This window comes from Bufo gargarizans, chromosome 6 (assembly GCF_014858855.1).
Source record: "Bufo gargarizans isolate SCDJY-AF-19 chromosome 6, ASM1485885v1, whole genome shotgun sequence".
Classification (NCBI taxonomy): domain Eukaryota; kingdom Metazoa; phylum Chordata; class Amphibia; order Anura; family Bufonidae; genus Bufo; species Bufo gargarizans.
In genome coordinates this window covers 192,689,234-192,714,073 of record NC_058085.1, presented here as the reverse complement: position 1 = coordinate 192,714,073, position 24,840 = coordinate 192,689,234, and the positions used below count along the sequence as shown (strand labels likewise).

The following is a 24,840-nucleotide window of genomic DNA, read 5'->3' as shown; positions in this document are numbered from 1 at the left end:
ATTGTTATAACATCTCACCCATGCACTGTTTCAAGTTCCCCTGCTGTGAGTTAAGTTTGCTTATCTGTCCCAGGACAGATTCTGGGAATCCCCAGAACTAGTACAAACGTTCTTGCCTTATTCAGGGTCATTCGGCCCAACTGCATCATTCTTATACTGTATGTGACTGATTAAAACCTATTATTTTTACTTACTGCATGTACACATACCATATAAGGATGTTCCGGTAGTATGTGTATGAGCACCATCAGCTAAACATGCCGATTTTGGTGGGGCTGTCTGACAATATAAAGTGTATGGGGAGCTCCCAACTCTCCCTAACATATAAGGCTTGAATTTAAATGCCCGATCCTTTTGTTTTAAGCTGTCACCAGAGGAGTCTGGCAGCAGCTGTCTCTTTCACCATTGAATACACATGCAGGGTTGGAAAAACTGAGGATGTGTATGGGAGAGATAGCTGTCAGTGAAACGAGACTTCAGCTAACAGCTATTCAAGCAGTATAGGCACCTAAAAAGCCGGCTCCCCGCTGCTTCTCCTGCAGGCGTGCAATGCTCTGCTGGGCTCCATCAATGTCAACTTCCGGTGTGATACTGCTGCAGCCAACCACTGGCCTTGGCAGTGTCCTGCTCCCTTTGAGTTATGTGACAATTTTTTAAACCAAAGGTTTGATATTGCTGCAAATAATTGTACCTTTGGTACAATGCCAGTGTTCTCCAGAACAAGTTACAAGCAAATACTAGTCCATAGCCTCTTGTATTACTTGGGTGTAAGCCCTGTTATAAAAATTCTAATCAACCCCCTTACCCAAAATAAAAATAAACTATAAAATAATAAACACCACAGAGTGACCAAATAGTCATGCACAATTGGTATCAATAGAAACTACAGATCGTTCTACAATTTTGTCCCCAAAGTTTTTATACTTCAGTAGTAAAACACAAGAAAAACAATATAAATGTTATAACTTTCTAATCGTACTGACCCAGAGAATGAAGGTAACAGGTCAGTCTTACCACATAGGAAACACCGTAAAAACAAAACCCACAAAACTGTGGTAGAACGATCCTGAAAGGGTTAAGCAATGGTAGTGGCACTGCCAGTGAGCATTCTGGACACTTATAAAAAACAGTTTCTGTCCATACAACTCGCAATAAATGAATTCACTTACTGTTTTCATAACAGATGCGACCAATGGCTCTGCCAGCATGCAGAAGCAATTGCTGATCTGAACTCTGCAGCAGAGGAACCAGTGCCGTCACCAAACCTGCATCAATGCAGGGCTTCCTTGTTTCTTCTATATTGAGGACATAAATAAAAAGGAAATAATATATTAACATTCCAGAGGAATATGCTGCTGGATAGTAATGTCTATAGACAAACACTGACCACGGATTGTGCAAGTTTTCAGTAAAGAAAAGTAAGTTATTTTTATATATATTGGCTATTAAATGAAGATGAACTAAGAATATGAAGACCAGTATCAGAAGGATGTACAGCTAACACTTGCTACTGGTGGCAGCTCTGGGAAGTGCTCTCCTTAGCCAGTATTACAATACAATAGTAGCAATACTAGTTTTTGTAGATATAATTAAGGTTCACAGCATATTGCCTTTCACTAATCACTGGGTTTCCTTCCCGACTGGATCAAATGAGTTATAAAGGACTTCATCACTCCTAAAATGTCTGTTTCAGTAAATTATTGTATTCCACGTGAAATAACAATACTGGGCCATGTGTGTGTAGGGACACGTTCCTTTGACAAGGAGATGGTGACAGTCAATTGTTAGCATATTCATAAATGTATAGTTGGAATAATAGAAGAACAATAAAGTATAAGTTAAGATGGTCCAGAATTGCATGGGGTATGCAAGTAGTTATTTAAACAGACATGTCAGGAGAGGTTACAGGTCCTCTTTAACAGTAAATTCTACATTCAATATTTAGCGGTATAAAGTTGCCCATTTCAAGTGTTTTTCTGGCAGTTTTCAGAAAGACATGCTATGTGCACAGATACCCTAACCAGGTTTTTGTCTAATGTATAAGACTCCATGGTATATGATATACTAGATACTAAGGTAGCAGTCACCTTTGGGACCTGATACCTGAGGGACCCTATAAGCCACCCATGCAGTTTTATGTTGGCTGAACCCGTCAAAAACTGCAGGTTCGGCCAACACTCCAATGTGTGTATGGGGAGGTCGTTACTTTACGCCAACAGATGATGCCAGGGGAGACAAGGATCAGGCTAAATGAATATTTTTGTAAACCTACAAAACCTCTCTATACTTGACAGCACAACATTCCACTTGGAAAAACATCCAATATCATAGCAAAAAAGTGAAGATCATATATCCAAAATAATCGTTAATTTCTAACGATAATTTGTTTTCCCTTAGTCCTAACAGCAGCACAGATGGGGTTAACTGCCCCTGTGGACTGGTAGGACCGGCGGAATTTTAATGAGCCCAAGAACCAATAAACGATCTTCAGCTCCCTGAAAGGGAGGAGATCACCCCCCAGCCCACCGTGTCTTTAACAAGTATGATGTAAGTTAGGGAGGGATATTTGTGTGCTGCTGTTAGGACTAAGGGAAAACAAATTATCGTTAGAAATTAACGATTCCCTTACGTCCTACCAGCAGCACAGATGGGGAGATAGCAAGATAAAACCCCTAGGGAGGGTCCTCATGCCTGGCAGAAGTAAGAACTGTCTGCCCGAAAGCCGAAAACTCTGCCATCCTAGCATCTATCCTATAATGGGAGATGAAGGTTGACTCAGAGCTCCAGGAGGCCGCCTTACAGATCAACTCTAAGGGGAGAAGGCTTCTTTCCGCAACCGAGGTGGAGACCGCCCTAGTAGAATGGGCTCTCACAAACTCGGGAGGATCTAAGGTTTGGGAGACAAAAGCTTCCTTAATGGCCTCCTTGATCCAGCGACTAATGGTGGCTTTAGACGCTTTACGGCCTTTAGACTTACCGGCAAACAGGATAAGGAGATTCTCATCTATCCTGAACTCTCTGGATCTATCCACATAGATCTGGAGGCATCTAGAAATATCCAGCGGATCTCTAGCTGGAGTATCAGAGGAGGAGGCTGTAAACAAAACTGGTAAGGAGATTACCTGGTTGATATTTTGAAAAGTAGGCACCTTAGGTCTGAAGTATGGTAAAAACTTCAGGAGTACTCTGTCCTGTAAGAAAATAATATATGGATGAATTGCAGAGAAAGCCTGCAATTCAGAAACTCTTTTGGCTGAGGCTATAGCCAGAAGAAAAACCATCTTTAAAGTTAAATATTTGAAATCAACCTCCTCCAAAGGCTCGAAGGGGGGAGATGCTAGACCCCTGAGCACTACTGAAAGATCCCACTGGGGAATGGGTTTCAGTATAGTAGGCTTTAGTCTTTCCGCTCCCTTCAGGAAGCGTTTGATGAGTGGATCCCGAGAGTATGGCCTGTTGAGACAGGCCGAGATGGCACACATTTGTACCTTCAAGGTAGCTGGAGATAGGCCTCTATCTAATCCGTCCTGAAGGAAATGTAGTATCGCAGGAAGGGGCGGATCTGCAGACGCCACCTGTTTGGAATCACACCATGCCACGAAGATTCTCATGATCCTGGAGTAGGCCTTGTTTGTAGACTCTGCTCGGGAATGCGACAAAGTTCTCAGGACCGACTCGGAAAGCCCTTCTATGTTGGGAAGGGGCTGATCAACCTCCAGGCTGTCAGGTTGAACCTGTGCAGATCTGGGCAGAGGTGAGTGTCCCACGACACCAGGGTCTGCTCCGGGGGGAGTCTCCAGTATTGTCACCGACTCATCTGAATGAGCTGGGTAAACCAGGATCTTTTGGGCCAAAACGGTATGATGGCTATTACCGAGGCCTGATCCTGACGGATTTTCATCAATACCCTCGGTATCATGGAAAAAGGAGGGAAGATGTAAGCCAGCCTGAACCTCCACGGTATCGACAGAGCATCTATCGCCTATCGGGGGTTGTCTTCCCGATACAGGGAACAGAACCTCAGCACCTTGGCGTTGAACCTGGTTGCCATGAGGTCCACCTCTGGCATACCCCAACTGTGAACTAGCTGCCTGAAGACCTCCGGATGCAGAGACCACTCCATGGTCGGTAATCCTCGACTTAAGCGGTCTGCTATCATATTGAGGGAACCTCGGATATGAACGGCAGATAGATGGGAAAGGTTCAGCTCTGCCCACCGAAGAATCACCCCGATCTCTGATAGAAGGGGTAATGACCTTGTGCCTCCCTGCTTGTTTATATAGAGAACCGCAGTCATATTGTCTGACTGGACTTTCACCGCTTTGCCCCGAATCTGAGGGGCGAAGTGAAGGAGGGCTAGCCGGATAGCTCGCATCTCGCGAAGATTGGAGGAAAGATGCCGCTCCAGGAGGGACCAAGATCCCTGCACTTGGGATCCGTCCAGGTGAGCGCCCCAGCCTACAAGGGACGCGTCTGTAGTCAATATGACCCAAACTGGTTGGGTCATAGACTTCCCTGCTGGCAGTCGAAACCACCATCTGAGGGAATTCCGGGTTTGACCGGACAGGGAGCACAGGGAATCTAGCCCCGCAGGGCTGCCGTTCCATAAGTGTAAGACCTCCGACTGAAGAGGACGGAGGTGCCATAGCGCCCAAGGGACTGCGTCCGCAGCCGCTGACATGAGCCCCACCATCTTCATGAGAGTCCGAATAGAGACTCGACGAGGGACATGAAGGACCTTTGCCAGGTCCTGAATCCGCGCTTTCCTTTCTTGAGTCAACCGGAGGGACATCTCCACAGAGTCGACCACGAAACCTAAATATTGGATTGAAGATGATGGGCTCACATTCGACTTCTGCCAGTTGATGATCCAGCCTAGGCGGAGAAGAAAGGAGATTGCGATCTGAAGATGGTGGGTAAGGATCGGAACTGAAGAGGCTATGAAAAGCCAATCGTCCAGATAAGGAATGATAGTCAGCCCTTGGAGTCTCAATGCTGCCACCACCGATACCACCACCTTGGTGAAGATAAGGGGGGCAGAAGAGATTCCGAAGGGGAGCGCGGTGAACTGAAAGTGCCTGCGAACCCCTGAAATCTGGACCGCGATCCTGAGAAATTTCCGGAAGGCGGAATGGATCGGAATGTGAAGATAAGCATCTTTGAGGTCCAGAGTAGCCATGACATCCCCGAGGTTGAGGATATGGGTGACTGACCTTATGGTTTCCATGCGAAACCTTGTTTTCCTTATAAATCGATTGAGAAATCTCAAATCGATGATAATCCGGAGGTCTCCCGTCTTCTTGGGAACCAGGAACACTGGTGAATAAATGCCTAGGCCTCTCTCCCCTGCCGGCACCTCCTCTAGGGCTCCCTTGGAGATATAGTCCTGGATGTAAGATTCCAGGACCACTTGTTTGGCCGGCCCGAAGTTTCGTGTAGCGACGAATCTCTCTGGGGGGAGAGAGAGAAAGTCTACCCGGTACCCGACGGAGACTAAGTTCAGAACCCAAGGGTCTGCGATCAACTGACTCCAGGAGTCTTTGAAAAGGGAGAGACGGCCCCCCACGGGTGTTTGGGGGAGTGGTATGGGAAAGTCTAGAGGAGACATGCAGGGGCAGCAGGGCTTATCCAAGAGCCTCGACGAGGCCCATAGTCAGGAGGGTTTTGCCTCCTTAGCGGGTTTATGGGAGCGCCTCGAATACTTACGAGACGGTCCCCCCCAATCTCTGCGCCTAGATTGCTGCCCCGGGCGTCCTTCGCGCTTCCTTTCCTGCCTGGGGCGTCCCCGAAAGGGCTGCTGGGGGAGGCTCTTCCCCTTTTTGTCGGAGAGCCCCTCCATTATCTTGTCCAATTCGGACCCGAACAGCCTGTTTGGTTCGAAGGGGAGCCCACAGAGGTTGAATTTGGACGCGTTGTCCGCGATCCAGGGTTTCAGCCAAAGTGGTCTGCGGGCAGCCGAAACTAAGGCCATAGTTTTGGCGGCCAGCTTCAGCTGCATCTGGGTGGAGTCAACTAGGAAGTCCATAGCCAGGTTGGCTGATTTGAAGGCTGCCAGGATATCATCCCTGGATACGCTCTGGTCCACGTCTGTCTGGATCTGGTTGAGCCTAGAGCGTAAATAGGTGGCTACTTCAGTGGCCGCAATTGAAGTTGATGCGGAGGCAGCGGCCGCCGCATAACTCCTCCTAAGGGTGCACTCTGCCCTCCGATCTAGAGGGTCCTGCAGACTAGACCCATCGTCTGCGGGGACTAGAGTGCGCCGGGACAACTTGGCTATCGCCATGTCCACCTTGGGAACGGAACCCCACGATTCCACCAAGGGTTTAGCCATCGGGTACATGAGTTTAAACTTTCTGGTGAGAACAGGGCCTTTCTCAGGCTTGCGCCATTCTGTGCGCATCACAGAGAGAAGGTTCTCATCCGCTCTGAAGACACGCTGTGTCCGTACGGCGGGATCGGAGGACTCCCCAATGTCAACATCCTGGTCCCCCGACCTGATGGACTTAAGTAACTTCTGCGTCTTTTCTGGAGGGAAAAAGCAAGAAGTAATTTCTTCTTCCTCAGAAGAAGACCCCACCGACCAGGGGGTAGGTCTTTCGACCGGTGCGACTGGAGCGACCACATCCATGGGAGTCTGAGAGGGTGCTGGTAATCTCTCATTAAGTAAATGCACCACTCCCTTAATGGAATCATCCACGTATGTCTTCGTCCACTGAAACATTTCCTGCATCGTGGGTTCCGTGGATGTCGTGCGACAACTCTCACACCTAGAATAGGGACAGCCGTCGTCTAAGGGCGTGTTGCAATCAAAACACGCCAAATGCTTCCTCTTGGCCCCAGACTTTCGCTGATCCGGATCCCTGGGGGAAGCCATAGTCTGTAATTGGAAAGAAAAAAACAGGTCATAACACCTACAAAAATTGGAGGTGGAGAAACAAGACCTTAAGGGGGGCCCACCAGCACTAGAAGAAAAAATAGAGCTGCAGAAGAGGAACACACAAACCCACGTCAAGCAATACTACTAAGGAAATCACAAGGCGCAGGGAACTCTGGAGCTAGCTTGTCAAAGCGATGCAACCAGAGCACTGAATGACAGGCTCTGGGCGCTTAAAAGGAGAAAGCCCCGCCCCCTGGGCGGGTCCCAGATCGTGAATAGCCCAGACATATAAGAGAGCCAATACTGGCTCAGCCATGCTGTAGATAGCTCCCCTGGTTCATCCTGGATCCCAGGATGTATATAGGGGAGCAACTTTAATCAGGGGATAGAACCTCAGATCGCGCTGCGAAGAAACCGGAAGTGACGTAGCGCACCAAGTGCGCGTCACTTCCGGAAGATGGCGGCGCCCATAGCGCCGCATGCATGTGGCGATGGGAAGGAACGGACACCAGAAAAAACTGAAAGGAGAGGGGAGGGGGACACCCCACTCCCCGACGGTCCCTAGGTACAAAAAATCGCCGCAATCAGCCTAAAATAAAGGCAAAAAAGAGCCAAAAAACGGGGCGATCCTATATAGAAGAAAGGAGCCCCTGACACTCTCAGCTCCCTGAAAGGGAGCGATACGCCAGTCCAACCTGTCCAAAGGACAGAAAAAAACACGGTGGGCTGGGGGGTGATCTCCTCCTTTTCAGGGAGCTGAAGATCGTTTATTGGTTCTTGGGCTCATTAAAATTCCGCCGGTCCTACCAGTCCACAGGGGCAGTTAACCCCATCTGTGCTGCTGGTAGGACGTAAGGGAATATCAATTTATTATATCAAATAAATTTATTAGATTAACTACATTTATTAGATTAAAATATGTAGAAAAAAGGGCAAGATGTAAAACAATATACAAAGAAGCGAAGGGCAACGTATACACAGCTGAACTCTCATGTATGTCCACAAGGCAATTCAGCACTTAATGGATGCCAGGTCAAATACTGTGACTCACGGGCACCCAAATCTGTATCACTAATGATAAATACCACCCCAATAGGGGACTAAGTAACATGATACACAATAGACTGTCCCTGGATGTCCGTGAGATACACAGCAACGTCCTAAACAGTCATGGACAAGCCTGTAACAGGCTTAGTACAATATATCTACAGCCTAGTCCATGACACAGTACATATATATATATATATATATATATAAACAGCCTAAAGGATAGTGTAGGCCTAATATGAATATGGTATATGATAAACCATGTACTGGTGTCTAACTACACCTAACGCAGGATGCACCTGAAGACATGATGATAGCCCAGAAGGATAAGTGACCCTAAACACAAGACCTTAGACGCGCGTTTCACCTCAGGGACTTCGTCAGGAGGTATCAGAATGTGAGGTAGCAGGGTATATATAGTCGAGATAAAAAGTGGGAAGGTTTACCTGGGTTGCAAACACCTGCGGTCCAACAAAGCGGGCACAGAAGCACCATGATCCACGGAGCCATCTCTCAGCGCGTCCCCGCCAATGCACCATGCATGCGTGGCGCATATTGATGTCATGGAGCACGTTGAGATGGCACCGTGCAGTGCATGTGTGGAGCCGCGACCCAGTGGAAAGCAGGTGACCCGCAAACACCAGCGGATGGATCCTATTGAAAAAGCGGATGTGACTACATCTCAGGGGTGACTAGTACAATTTGGGGAAAATATGGGATCCTTATATATATAGCAGTCATCCATATTAGGCCTACGATGATCCCATATTCATGGGTGCTGATATTTACATGTTAGGGTGCAACGGCCCCATTCCTCTATATACATTATGCTTAATGAAGCGAAACATCCAGCAATTAATACACCAACATTAAATTATACCGCCAATCTACTTACAGTACAATATAAATATAGTGGTATATCACATGATCAAAAATAAATATTATAATAAAAAATAGAAAAAACACACATAAAAAATCTCGGAAAAAGAGTCCAAAACCATTCATAGACATAGTGATAGACACAATAATTAATATAAAATCTCTAATTCATAACCTACATTAATTCATAATGTGCTGGATCATATTGATTCCGAGTAAACTACAAGTGTGTACAGTGTATAGGATACTAATACTGACATAAAGCTCAGTCTCTAGTAGTCTGCCATTACGGTGATAAATTGTCCGTACCATAAGATTACTGGACACACCTCTGATATTGGGGAGTGTATATGATATCGATAGTGGGGCGAGAGTGTCAGAAACAATCCCATCAGTGACAAGGAGGCAACCCAGAAGGGGACCCCACCAATTGTCCACTGATGGGATCGGTTTGTGGCACTCGTGGCCCATCACTCATAGAAGCCAAATTGACCAACACCTAACTAGAAATAACATGTTGGTCTATGCAGAGACTACCCCAAGGTGATTCAATATCACAAAATCACAAAGTTATAAGTCCCCAAAGATAATACAGGGGATGGACCCAATCAATGCACATAATCCTCAATATAATACGTTCTCCTATATGCATGTTTCTGTCCATTTCGGGTCGTCTCTGATTCGTTCAAGGCTCTTCTTCCCATTGTTGCTTGTTGGATCCATTACCACCACATCCCAATTAGAAGATGACATAATAATCTCGAAAAAAGGAAGAAAAACCAATATTATAATAAAGAATAAAGAATACTAGATATAAAAAATGCTATACCCTACAATTTAAAATTCGCGCTGTTCTTTTAGGAAGGAGGAGAAACTATTGAACTCGTTGAGGCCGTACGGGGCTACAGTGTCCAGGACAACTATCCATCTGGTTTCTCTACGGAGCAGGGCTTGTTTAACATTCCCGCCTCTGTACCCCAAGCTAATTTTATCTATGCCCCATACTTTCAGGCCCCGTGGGTCAGATCCATGGAACCGGCAGAAATGTCGTTGAATTGCTTGCAATGTGTCCCAGTCTTTCTCAGGTACCTCGGAGGCTGCATGAATTTTGCTAATATGTTCCAGCACCCGGAGCTTAAGGGCCCTGGTAGTCATCCCAATGTAAATCAAGTTACATGGGCATGTAATCAGGTATACCACTGCCCCTGTGTTGCATGTGATATTATGCCCAATCTTAAAGTTCTTTTTCCCAGAGGAATCACAGAAGGCAGTGGAACGGACCATATATTTGCATGCCACACATGATCCGCATGAGAACGATCCCCATCTAGGACCCTTACTACCAAATATGCCTCCTGCTGTTCTTGGTACATAATGACTATTAGTCAGGAGGTCACGCAAATTGCATGATCTCCTCCATGTTATCTGGGGGTACGGAGTCAAACATGTTGCCAAGTCCCCATCCGTTTGGAGGACCGTCCAATGCTTGCGCAGGATATTTTGGATAAAACGCCATTTGTTGTTAAATGGGGTAATGAACCTCACCCCTGAGTCCCTGCTGTCTTTTGGTCTAACTTTGCTTACCAGTAGGGAATCTCTCGTAGTGTTTTGGGCTCTCTCATAACCCTGCTGAATCATGTTTGGTTGGTACCCTCTCTCCAGAAATCGTTGTGTCAACAGGGACGCCTGCTGTTCAAAGTGCTTGTCATTAGAGCAGATCCTACGTGTTCTTAAGAATTGTCCTGTTGGTATTGCCTGTATGGTTTTCGGGTGATGTGAAGAGGAGGCGTGGAGAAGGGAATTGACAGCCGTAGTTTTCCTGAAAAGATTAGTGGATAAATATCCATCAGGTCCCTTCGTGATCATAATGTCCAGGAACTCAAACTTGGTCTGGCTATACTTCCAAGTAAGCTTGATATTACGTTCATTGGTATTCAAGCGGGCCAGGAAATCCTCCAGGGCAGGTATAGAGTCCTGCCACAGGAAGAATACATTGTCTATATACCTAGACCATAGGAGTGTGGCATCGTATCCAGGAGTGTTGTGGACAATCTCTCTTTCCCACAGCCCCAGGAACAAATTAGCATATGAGGGTGCACAAGACGCCCCCATTGCTGTTCCCTGGAGCTGTAGGAAGAGGCGGTCCTTGAAAAGAAAATAGTTATGCGTTAACATAAATTCTCAATAAATTCTACTGTGGTACAGTACAGACCAAAAGCTTGGACACACATTCTGATTCAAAGAGTTTTCTTTATTTTCATGACTATGAAAATTGTAGATTCACACTGAAGGCATCAAAACTATGAATGAACACATGGAATTATATACATAACAAAAAAGTGTGAAACAACTGAAAATATGTCAAATTCTAGGTTCTTTAAAGTTGCCACCTTTTGCTTTGATTACTGCTTTGCACACTCTTGGCATTCTCTTGAGCTTCAAGAGAGAGGTAGTCACCTGAAATGGTTTTCACTTCACAGGTGTGCCCTGTCAGGTTTAATAAGTGGGATTTCTTGCCTTATAAATGGGGTTGGGACCATCAGTTGCGTTGTGGAGAAGTCAGGTGAATACACAGCTGATAGTCCTACTGAATAGACTGTTAGAATTTGTATTATGGCAAGAAAAAAGCAGCAAAGTAAAGAAAAACGAGTGGCCATCATTACTTTAAGAAATTAAGGTCAGTCAGTCCGAAAAATTGGGAAAACTTTGAAAGTGTCCCCAAGTGCAGTCACAAAAACCATCAAGCGCTACAAAGAAACTGGCTCACATGCGGACCGCCCCAGGAAAGGAAGACCAAGAGTCACCTCTGCTGCAGAGGATAACTTCATCTGAGTCACCAGCCTCAGAAATCGCAGGTTAACAGCAGCTCAGATTAGAGACCAGGTCAATACCACACAGAGTTCTAGCAGCAGACACATCTCTAGAACAACTGTTAAGAGGAGACTGTGTGAATCAGGCCTTCATGGTAGAATATCTGCTAGGAAACCACTGCTAAGGACAGGCAACAAGCAGAAGAGACTTGTTTGGTCTAAAAAAGAAAAGGAATGGACATTAGACCAGTGGAAATCTGTGCTTTGGTCTGATGAGTCCAAATTTGAGATCTTTGGTTCCAACCACCATGTCTTTGTGTGACGCAGAAAAGGTGAACGCATGAACTCTACATGCCTGGTTCCCACCGTGAAACATGGAGGAGGAGGTGTGATGGTGTGGGGGTGCTTTGCTGGTGACACTGTTGGGGATTTATTCAAAATTAAAGGCATACTGAACCAGCATGGCTACCACAGCATCTTGCAGCGGCATGCTATTCCATCCGGTTTGCGTTTAGTTGGACCATCATTTATTTTTCAACAGGACAATGACCCCAAACACACCTACATGCTGTGTAAGGGCTATTTGACCATGAAGGAGAGTGATGGGGTGCTGCGCCAGATGACCTGGCCTCCACAGTCACCGGACCTGAACCCAATCGAGATGGTTTGGGGTGAGCTGGACCACAGAGTGAAGGCAAAAGGGCCAAAAAGTGCTAAGCATCTCTGGGAACTCCTTCAAGACTGTTGGAAGACCATTTCAGGTGACTACCTCTTGAAGTTCATCAAGAGAATGCCAAGAGTGTGCAAAGCAGTAATCAAAGCAAAAGGTGGCTACTTTGAAGAACCTAGAATATGACATATTTTCAGTTGTTTCACAGTTTTTTGTTATGTATATAATTCCACATGTGTTAATTCATAGTTTTGATGCCTTCAGTGTGAATCTACAATTTTCATAGTCATGAAAATAAAGAAAACTCTTTGAATGAGATGGTGAGTCCAAACTTTTGGTCTGTACTGTATCTTTCACAAAAGATGGGAGCAGATATAATGTTGGTTTGATAGGAAATTCGACCTTCAATCCTTCCATCATTTTTGGGCTAATAATGCCCTGATCACATGCATCCACCAAGATATCATCTAACTCTCTCTTATAGAGGGCAGTAGGGTCTTTATCAATTCTCCTATAACACTGTCTGTTGTTCAACTGACGAAAGGCCTCTTTCTCATACATCTGCACCGGCCAGTTCACGACATTACCCCCCTTATCAGCTGGTTTAATCACTATTTCCTTGAGCTCCTGTAGTTCACGCAGTGCCTACTCCACAGGTGACATGAGAGCGGCCATCCCATGACCCCGGCTGAAGTACTTTTTAAAGATAAGTTTACGGGCGAATAATTCCAAATCTTTGACAATTTCTAAGTAGTAAAATTTGCCTACCGGGGAAAAGGATAAACCTTTCTGTAACACCTGTTCCTGTGGTGAGGTCAATTGAATATCAGAGAGATTAATCACCTTTAATTCCTTGCTTTCTTCCCTCGGCTGTTCCCGTTCCTGTATTTTCTCTTTTGTGCCGGGGTACGCAGGTTGTAGCCTGCTTTTTCTTTTTCTTTTTCCGGTGGCCGAGCGCCCGTCTAAAAAAGATGCTCCGCATTCCTCCTCAGATATAAAAGATACTATTGATTGGGAGCGTGAGTGTAATTCTGGCCTTTCACTATTTCTCTGCCACCTGAATAATTTATTTTGTTGGTAATCACCCAAATCCCTCTGAAATGTCTTTGTTTTCATAGATTGTATTTCTCTCTCCCACTTAGCTAGGTCTTGTTCTAGGCTTCTTTATCAAACCCTTCCAATTCTTAGTAAGGTGCCCTACACTGAATGTCTTTGTCAAATTGGTCAAATGAGATTTAAATGAAGGATCCCCATATATTAGGGAAGATAATTTGACCAAAATACAAAGACAGGCACTGCGTGAACTACAGGAGCTCCGGAAATTGTGATTAAACCAGCTGATAAGGGGGGTAATGTCGTGATCTGGCCGGTGCAGATGTATTAGAAAGAGGCCTTTCGTCAGTTGAACAACAGACAGTGTTATAGGAGAATTGATAAAGACCCTACTGCCCTCTATAAGAGAGAGTTAGATGATATCTTGGTGGATGCATGTGATCAGGGCATTATTAGCCCAAAAATGATGGAGGGATTGAAGGTCGAATTTCCTATCAAACCAACATTATATCTGCTCCCAAAAGTCCACAAAAACCAAGCAAATTCCCCACGACGCCCTATCGTTTCAGGGATTGGGGGTTTGTGTGCCAATGTGGGGAGATTTATAGATTTCTTTCTTAAGAAAAGTGTGGAGATCCTACCATCTTTTGTCAAAGATACCACAGACATGTTGAGATGCCTCAATGGTATCCATGTGGATAAGGATGCGGTTCTCGTCACTTGTGACGTAGAGTCTTTATACACGTCTATATACCATGACCAGGGAGTGCGGGCATCTAGATCCTTTCTATCCATGACTGATTATGACAACCATACGGTAGAACTGATTTTGGCTTCATTATAATTTATGTTAACGCATAACTATTTTCTTTTCAAGGACCGCCTCTTCCTACAGCTCCAGGGAACAGCAATGGGGGCGTCTTGTGCACCCTCATATGCTAATTTGTTCCTGGGGCTGTGGGAAAGAGAGATTGTCCACAACACTCCTGGATACGATGCCACACTCCTATGGTCCAGGTATAAAGACAATGTATTCTTCCTGTGGCAGGACTCTATACCTGCCCTGGAGGATTTTCTGGCCTTACTTGGAAGTATAGCTAGACCAAGGTTGAGTTCCTGGACATTATGATCACGAAGGGACCTGATGGATATTTATCCACTAATCTTTTCAGGAAAACTACGGCTGTCAATTCCCTTCTCCACGCCTCCTCTTCACATCACCCGAAAACCATACAGGCAATACCAACGGGAAAATTCTTAAGAACACGTAGGATCTGCTCTAATGACAAGCACTTTGAACAGCAGGCGTCCCTGTTGACACAACGATTTCTGGAGAGAGGGTACCAACCAAACATGATTCAGCAGGGTTATGAAAGAGCCAAAAACACTACGAGAGATTCCCTACTGGTAAGCAAAGTTAGACCAAAAGACAATAGGGACTCAGGGGTGAGGTTCATTACCCCATTTAACAACAAATGGCGTTTTATCCAAAATATCCTGCGCAAGCATTGGACGGTCCTCCAAATGGATGGAGACTTGGCAAAATGTTTGACTCCGTACCCCCAGATAACATGGAGGAGATCATGCAATTTGCGTGACCTCCTGACTAATAGTCATTATGTACCAAGAACAGCAGGAGGCATATTTGGTAGTAAGGGTCCTAGATGGGGATCGTTCTCATGCGGATCATATGTGGCATGCAAATATATGGTCCGTTCCACTGCCTTCTGTGATTCCTCTGGGAAAAATAATTTTAAGATTGTGCATAATATCACATGCAACACAGAGGCAGTGGTATACCTGATTACATGCCCATGTAACTTGATTTACATTGGGGTGACTACCAGGGCCCTTAAGGTCCGGGTGCTGGCACATATTAGCAAAATTCATGCAGCCTCAGAGGTACCTGAGAAAGACTGGGACACAATGCAAGCAATTCAGCAACATTTCCACAGGTTCCATGGATCTGACCCACGGGGCCTGAAAGTGAGGGGCATAGATAAAATTAGTTTGGGGTCCATAGGCAGGAATGTTAAACAAGCCCTGCTCCGTAGAGAAACCAGATGGATAGTTGTCCTGGACACTGTAGCTCCGTACGGCCTCAACGAGTCCAATAGTTTCTCCTCCTTCCTATAAGAACAGCGCAAATTTTAAATTGTAGGGAATAGCATTTTTTATATCTAGTATTCTTTATTTTAATATTGGTTTTTCTTCCTTTTTTCAAGATTATTATGTCATCTTCTAATTGGGATGTGGTGGTAATGGATCCAACAAGCGACGATGGGAAGAAGAGCCTTGAACGAATCAGAGACGACCTGAAATGGACAAAAACATGCATATAGGAGAACGTATTATATTGAGGATTATGTGCATTGATTGGGTCCATCCCCTGTATTATTTTTGGGGACTTATAACTTTGTGATTTTGTGATATTGAATCACCTTGGGGTAGTCTCTGCATAGACCAACATGTTATTTCTAGTTAGGTGTTGGTCAATTTGGCTTCTATGGGTGATGGGCCACAAGTGCCACATACCGATCCCATCAGTGGACAATTAGTGGGGTCCCCTTCTGGGTTGCCTCCTTGTCCCTGATGGGATTGTTTCTGACACTCTCGCCCCACTATCGATATCATATACACTCCCCAATATCAGAGGTGTGTCCAGTAATCTTATGGTACGGACAATTTATCACTGTAATGGCATGCACGACAGACTACTAGAGACTGAGCTTTATGTCAGTATTAGTATCCTATACACTGTACCCACTTGTAGTTAACTCGGGATCAATATGATCCAGCACATTATGAATTAATGTAGGTTATAAATTGGAGATTTTATATGAATTATTGTGTCTATCACTATGTCTATGAATGGTTATGGACTCTTTTTACGAGATTTTTAATGTGTGCTTTTTCTATTTTTTATTATAATGTTTATTTTTGATCATGTGATATACCACCATATTAATATTGTATTGTAATCATGTAAATTGGCGGTATAATTTAATGTTGGTGTATTAACTGCTGGATGTTTGGCTTCATTAAGCATAATGTATATAGAGGAATGGTGCCGTTGCACCCTAACATGTAAATATCAGCACCCATGAATATGGGATCATCGTAGGCCTAATATGGATGACTGCTATATATAGGGATCCCATATTTTCCCCAAATTTTACTAGTCACCCCTGAGATGTAGTCACATCCGCATTTTCAATAGGATCCATCCGCTGGTGTTTGCGGGTCACCTGCGTTCCACTGGGTCGCGGCTCCACGCATGCGCTGCACGGCGCCATCTCAACATGCTCCGTGACATCAATATGCACCACGCATGCATGGTGCATTGGCGGGGACGCGCTGAGAAATGGCTCCACGGATCATGGTGCTTCTGCGCCCGCTTTGTTGGACCGCAGGCATTCACAACCCAGGTAAACCTTCCCACTTTTTATTTCGACTATACATACCCTGCTACTTCACATTCTGACCTCCTGACGAAGCTGCTGTGGTGAAAGCGTGTTGAGGTCTTGCGCTTAGGGTCACTTATCCTTCTGGGCTATCATCACGTCTTCAGGTACGACCTGCGTTAGGTGTAATTAGACACCAGTACATGGTTTATCATATACCATATTCATATTAGGTCTACGCTATCCTTTAGGCTGTTTATATATATGTACTGTGTCAAAGACTAGGATGTAGATACTGTATATTGTACTAAGCCTGCCAGTTACATGTTGTCCATGACTGTTTAGGACATTGCTGTGTATCTCACGGACATCCAGGGACATTCTATTGTGTATCACGTTACTTAGTCCCCTATTGGGGTGGTATTTATCATTAGTGATACAGATTTGGGTGCCCGTGAGTCACAGTATTTGACCTGGCATCCATTAAGTGCTGAATTGCCTTGTGGAGATACATGAGAGTTCAGCTGTGTATACGTTGCCCTTCGCTTCTCTGTATACTGTTTTCCATCTTGCCCTTTTTTCTACATATTTTAATATATAATAAATTGATATTATTTTGGATATATGATCTCCACTTGCTTTTTTGCTATGATAAATGAATATTTTTGTCCAATCGTTTTGTTTTCCTAGGAGATAAGTGTCTGTCCACAGCTTTCTCCTCTCTCCACATCGAATATACAGGTCCTTCTAAAAAAATTAGCATATTGTGATAAAGTGCATTATTTTCTGTAATGTACTGATAAACATTAGACTTTCATATATTTTAGATTCATTACACACCAACTGAAGTAGTTCAAGCCTTTTATTGTTTTAATATTGATGATTTTGGCATACAGCTCATGAAAACCCAAATTTCCTATGTCAAAAAATTAGCATATTTCATCCGACCAATAAAAGAAAAGTGTTTTTAATACAAAAAAAGTCAATCTTCAAATAATTATGTTCAGTTATGCACTCAATACTTGGTCGGGAATCCTTTTGCAGAAATGACTGCTTCAATGCGGCGTGGCATGGAGGCAATCAGCCTGTGGCACTGCTGAGGTGTTATGGAGGCCCAGGATGCTTCGATAGAGGCCTTAAGCTCATCCAGAGTGTTGGGTCTTGCGTCTCTCAACTTTCTCTTCCCAATATCCCACAGATTCTCTATGGGGTTCAGGTCAGGAGAGTTGGCAGGCCAATTGAGCACAGTAATACCATGGTCAGTAAACCATTTACCAGTGGTTTTGGCACTGTGAGCAGGTGCCAGGTCGTGCTGAAAAATGAAATCTTCATCTCCATAAAGCTTTTCAGCAGATGGAAGCATGAAGTGCTCCAAAATCTCCTGATAGCTAGCTGCATTGACCCTGCTCTTGATAAAACACAGTGGACCAACACCAGCAGCTGACATGGCATCCCTCTCCCCAGTCTTCCTCCAGACTCTGGCACCTTGATTTCCAAATGACATGCAAAATTTGCTTTCATCCGAAAAAAGTACTTTGGACCACTGAGCAACAGTCCAGTGCTGCTTCTCTGTAGCCCAGGTCAGGCGCATCTGCCGCTGTTTCTGGTTCAAAAGTGGCTTGACCTGGGGAATGCGGCACCTGTAGCCCATTTCCTACACACGCCTGTACACGGTGGCTCTGGAAGTTTCTACTCTAGGTCCCCCAAGGTCTGGAATCGGTCCTTCTCCACAATCTTCCTCAGGGTCCGGTCACCTCTTCTCGTGCAGCGTTTTCTGCCACACTTTTTCCTTCCCACAGACTTCCCACTGAGGTGCCTTGATACAGCACTCTGGGAACAGCCTATTCGTTCAGAAATTTCTTTCTGTGTCTTACCCTCTTACTTGAGGGTGTCAATGATGGCCTTCTGGACAGCAGTCAGCTCGGCAGTCTTACCCATGATTGCGGTTTTGAGTAATGAACCAGGCTGGGAGTTTTTAAAAGCCTCAGAAATCTTTTGCAGGTGTTTAGAGTTAATTAGTTGATTCAGATGATTAGGTTAATAGCTTGTTTAGAGAACCTTTTCATGATATGCTAATTTTTTGAGATAGGAATTTTGGGTTTTCATGAGCTGTATGCCAAAATCATCAATATTAAAACAATAAAAGGCTTGAACTACTTCAGTTGGTGTGTAATGAATCTAAAATATATGAAAGTCTAATGTTTATCAGTACATTACAGAAAATAATGAACTTTATCACAATATGCAAATTTTTTTAGAAGGACCTGTACATTAAGCCAAGCCAAAAATGTATGTGTATGGGGAAGCCAGGAGAGATAGCTATTGAATGTGTATGGGTGTCTTAAGGCCCTCTACTATATAAATAGAGAACAATATTATAAATTACAGTAGCTCCTTGTTAGGTAGAGCAACAGTACTAACCGTTAGCCCCATGATATTGATGACCTATGCTAATGATCAATATAATACTAGTAGAAGGACCCGCTTTGCACGGGTATATTTAATCTATTTCATTTAATGTTTTTGTGTGTCGTTAAAAGATATTGACAGTATCCACTATAACAGTGCCCCCTTAAGGGTCCATTCACACGTCCGTTTTTTTCTTTCCTGATCTGTTCCGTTTTTTGCTGAACAGATCTGGACCAGATCTGGACCCATTCATTTTCAATGGGTCCTGAAAAAAACGTTGTTCCGTTCCGCATGTCCGAAAAAATATAAAACATGTCCTATTCTTTTCCACAAAAATCGGATCCTGGTACAATACAAAGTCAATGTATCTGCAAAAAACGGAAGACATTCGTATGTCATTACGTATGTCATCCGTTTTATGCGGATTCCGTTCCTGGAAATTAAATCCTGCAAACAGAAACTTTTTTTTTTTCTATTTTTTTTCAAAGAAATCCAAACAACTTTATTTACTTATTGAAATTTATACATGTTTCCGTTTTTTGCGGATTAAAAACGGATGACATACGGAAACATTTTCAGGAACAACGGATCCGCAAAAAATGGACCGAAATTCGGGATATAGAAAAATACTGACGTGTGAATGTAGCCTAACAGTGATCTACACAAAGCTCAGTTCCCTTAGAATGTGATCTCCACAACACCCCAGATAGCAAGTAATTGTGCTGCAATTTAGAAAATGACTTGCTAAGCTATTGCAGACTTGCCAAGCTTCACAAGTATGGTGCAAACTTGCAGCAAGTCTGTTTTGCAAGTCTCCAGATTAACTTGCTTTTGAAAACTCCTGCCACTTTAACAGACTCCCTATCCTTTGTCCGGTGTAGGGCTTGGATGGATACAGGGATGTCCTTTTGAACAGCTCACTCTCAGACAGCAGCACTGTGCCGTCTGAACGCGAGCTGCAGGGAGAAAGTCACCCTCCCTCCCACCCCTGCAGCTGGCAGAAGTTGATTCTTACGTTCATTTTTTCAATCCCTGTCAGCTGTGGAGTAGAAGGGGGCGTGGCCTAACCAGATCGGGGGCATGACTTAGCAGGACATGGAGCAGGGTTTTTAAGTCTGTCTTTTGCCCCCTTAACTGTGACCTTCACAGCACTCCGCTCCTTAGTGTCATCCACAGTGCCCTGCCCCTTTAAAGCTGACGTACAGCAGTGAAGAAAAATGGCTGGGTTGTAATGGAAACCTGATAAAAATCTGTGTGTATGTATAGAATAAGGGCCTGCGAGCTTCTATTGGCTGATAAGGGTCATGTGACCAGGTTTATATTGGCTAATGCATTTATTGGGGAATATCTCAGGAAAGGTATGTCCTAGAGAGCTGAGACCCGGTCTAAAACCTTCCCGGATACCTGATATACCAAATTTTGTGATTGTAAATGCGGACATACATACACACATACACTCAGCTTTATATATTTAAGTCCTGGAAAGCCCCTTTGGGCTTATGGAGATCAAGCATCTTGGCTTGACTTGCCCAAAGTCTTCTTACCTTTCTATCTTTCTTTAATTGAATGTATAATTCCAGTGGAAATGTATTACTCATCAAATGCTAAACTGATCAACCTTCCCTGTGCTGATGGAGGTCAAAAGGCTATAATTGGGAGTCTCATTTCACAGAATGCCTATATTCATCATAAGAATCCTTTAAGATGTGGGGCATTATAACTATGTAAAGAATCTAAGGCTACTTTCACACTAGCACCAGCCTTCTCCAGCAGGATGTTCTGGTGGGGGAACAGCCTGCCGGACGCGTGCTACCACTAGTCCACCTTACCGTAGTTTTATTCCGGCCTCCTTTTGGCATGTTTGCCGTGCTGCGGCGGGACCTCCGGCCCACCTCCATTATAGTGAATGGGGCCGGAGCGGACTTCCAGCGGCACGGTGCACTAGATGTAGCACGGATCAGGCAGGCTGTTCCTCCGCCGGAACAGTCTACAGGAGAAGGCGCCACTAGTGTAAAACTAGCCTTATTCTGTGGTACTAAAATAGTCCAAAAATCTGTTGATTCAATGGCCACTCTTACCATTCTTTGCTAACTCAGCAAGAACATGTGCAACCTTCTCTGTACAGTTTGGACTGGTTTCCAGTATCTTGCCGAGTACTGGTAACACATCATAGTCTGCCAGCAGCTTAGCTGATGTCTGCACTGTGGAGAAAATACAAAAGCAAAAATGCAGTACTGTTATGTTGTTGCCCTTGCAAAGAAATACACAATTCCAGCATGGACATGTATTATTATTATTATTTTATAATTCACTAATTAATCATTACATTTTAGTCATAAGTAATTTGCTTAGTTGGTGGATGTGGTTATTAATTTTGGTCAGGGAAAGAAATGCCATTTGTTTAGAATCTTGAATTGTTATGACAGGGATTTGGTCTTTGGGCTATACACCCCATGTTATTTCATCTAAGTTAATGTATTGCTATGTGCTCTGCTAGAATTTAGCTTTTAGCTATGATAATAACTAAATCTTAATACAATCTTTAAATCCAAGTTTCTAAGTTTCTTCGATTTTCTTCAATTTGTCATGAAAAAATCCCAATAATATAGTAGGATTCCTTTAATCTGCCATTAATTGGACCTGTGAAGTGGTGCTACATTTCAAGACAATCTGCATTACTGAACAGTCCTAGATAAGTACTTAAAGAGTTAATCTGGCTGTTAAAAGTTAAGGGAAAACAGCTTAGTTATCTGGCCCTAAACATCAGGAGGAATGCTGGCCCTGCCCCCGCTGAGTAGTCTGCCTAGGCAGCTGAAGTGTGGAGACCGGTGCAGTTTGAGGCCTACTTCAAAAATCCTCCATCCCTGCATGCCGAGGACAAGTGTCAGATCTCTGAGAGAAAGAAGCAAAGTATTTACAGACTGTTGGGTGCCATTACAAATGAGTGGTGCAAGGACCGTAAAGGTAATCACTCAGTTATCGCAACAGACCTTACTACTTGTGCAGAGGGTATATCGCTTCGGCACCCACCACACTTCAATAACGGACTGGCCATCTGTTTAAGGATCTGCACCTAGAAACTGCAGTGCATATTCTGAGAGACATTTTGCATCCCTTTGGCTGATTTGGGAAGTTGTTTGGATATAAAAGGGAGAGAAACACAGACTAGGTCATCTTACTGCCTGTTATCCCATATTCAGCCTTGCAAAGATTGTGTGTGTTCTCTGGAGAAAAACTGAACTTATTAATACCTTGATTATGAACTGCCAAAACTATCTCAGTAAAGTGCCTTGGATTTGTAACTCCCAAAAATGGCCTGGTTATTGTCTTGCACCCCGATTAGCCATTTCCCTAGCCAGGACCCCATCACCACTTGCTTGTAGCATCAAGGGAACTCTGGAAACCATCAGGCAGGGGCCTCCATTTCTATTAGTGCCACAACTACCACTCCCCTCCTCCGCCTTCCCACTGCAGGCTAGCTCATCGTTGTGTTACAGAAATTACTGCATGTCTCTTGAAGAGGTCTGGTCATCTGTACTTCCATCAGGGCCCGCATTGACCTGTGTGAAGGCCGCAGCCAGAGACTTTGAAGTACCATCTGGCCTGGGAGTTTCATAGCCTGTTATACCACCTCCCGTAGGTCGAGGTCAGAGACTTGCAGAATTGATGAAAGAGTAGTTGCAGGCAGCCTTGTCGGAAAATATTTACATTGGTCAACATTCTGGAGCATCCTAAGCTAATGATCTCGTGTTAGAACAGAGGAGAGGAACTATAGTCTGGTTCTTGATTAACCGCAGCTTTGGCTTCTTGCAAGTTGACGAGACCATGGAGAAGCTACTTGTAAACTTGTTGGTTAAACTGTCCCAACATCACCATAGTTTGGAGTCAGGACTAGTGTTGGATTAGAATATTCCAATTGCGAATATTAATCGCGAATATCTGCACTTCGAAAACTTGCAAATATTTAGAATATAGTGATAAATATTCGTAATTATTTTTTTTTTTTTCCATCAGTGACCTCCCTTCTTGCTTGTGGGCCAATGAGAAGGCTTCAATGTCCTTCTCTGAGCTTAGCAACATCCCTAACAACCAATAGGAAAGTTGCCTGCCCCTTTACTATATAAGTTTTTCTGTAGTTTTATGGAGTTCTGAGAGCGAGCAGTGTCATTACTGTGCTCTGTGCTTTCCACACTACATTAGATATATAGTTAGATAGCTTATATATATAATACAGATAGTGGGAGATAGTCAGTGTAGGTTATATCCTGATATAGTGTAGCTGTTGCATTGCAGTGTGTTAGGTAGTGTGATAGGTTATGCTGTCCATACATACATGCAGACCTGCTAAAATATAAAGTTTCATGTATTGCACCAAAATATTTGCATCATTAGTGCCGATTAGCGCAATCGCGAATATATATATATTTTTAATGTTCTGCTGTGCCAACCATTTTCTCTAGTCTCAGAAAACTCCTGTATTTCACGTGCATTGCGTGAATATTTCATTGGCGGTTTTTTGCAATCAAGAAATTAATCTCAAATTAGTGAATTCGTCAATATATGATGAATATTCACCCAAATATTTGTGAAATATCGCAAATTCGATAATATCTCCTGCCACTCATCACTAGTCAGGACCACCATGATTCAAGTACTAACTGACACAACTATCACTCCACTCTTCCTTGCGGTCCCCCTGCGAGTCACTGCAGGTACACTGCACTGTATATGGTACAATCTCTGGCTGGTGTGTAATTGGAGACACTTTTCCCGGGACACAGGACAGTATATTAGGGCCCAGTGTATAGTGCTGTGTATGGGGGTGATGTCGGTTCAGGGCTTTGTACTGTGTATAGAGGCATACGCTGATTGGATCACTATCATGATACACATATAAATCAATAAATAATTGTATAAGTACAGTATATATGCACATTTATTTATAGAGGGACAGATATACAAATATATACATGTATATACTGCATAATTACAGTATATTACAGGAATAGACATAGAACTATATCTGTCCCTCTATAAATAAATATATGTATATATTTATATATTAATTTATTGAATATACATTTAGATATTTCTATTGCCCTTGTTTCAGTTATTATATCTATGGCCGCCAATCTTTGGGGGCATAGTGGATAAAAGTGTTCATTGTGGGCATAATCACTGGTGGCTGAGGTCTTTCCGAAGATTCAGCAAATATCACGTGACTTACTTCTTCTCGCCTCTATCACGTGTCACTTAGTTTATTCGCATAAATTAGTATATCAAAATACTAAGCCAAACTGGGCTTCGTGCCTCACTTTGGGAAGACCCCAGCGGAGGCCATACATTTTACAGTAGGACGGAGCCGATACTGTTAACGAGGACCTTTCACCGGTTCTGAGATATTAATACCTGGCATTATAGGGCATGTTTAGGAGATGTGAAACTGCAATTTTTTTTTCAGATATGCTGCGCTGCTGTGCCCCCCGTTCTCTTTTGCAGTGTATGCTAATCAATAGCATCGGTACAGGGAGGAGAAGACAGCTGCGTTTCTCAAGTGGCGTCTCCTTCTCGCTGGCTGTGAGCTGTCCAATCACAGCTGACCATATCACAGCCATTGAGAAAAAAAGCTCAACCTCTCCCTGGCGGTGATGCTGTCCCAATTTGTTCAACCATAGTGGCAATACAGAGCAT

At 44.0% G+C, this 24,840-nt stretch overlaps 1 protein-coding gene across 4 annotated transcripts in view; it reads right to left on the bottom strand.

Annotated features, from left to right (window-relative positions):
• Positions 1-24,840, bottom strand: part of LOC122940818 (rap1 GTPase-GDP dissociation stimulator 1-like) — a 331,161-nt gene that overhangs the window by 158,399 nt on the left and 147,922 nt on the right. For all 4 annotated transcript variants that reach the window (XM_044297600.1, XM_044297602.1, XM_044297601.1 and 1 more), the window contains exons 3-4: positions 21,228-21,350; positions 1,170-1,295 (exon numbers count right to left, since the gene is read on the bottom strand). In XM_044297600.1, the coding sequence (XP_044153535.1) occupies positions 1,170-1,295; positions 21,228-21,350 (249 nt within the window). The remainder of the gene's footprint in view (positions 1-1,169; positions 1,296-21,227; positions 21,351-24,840) is intronic.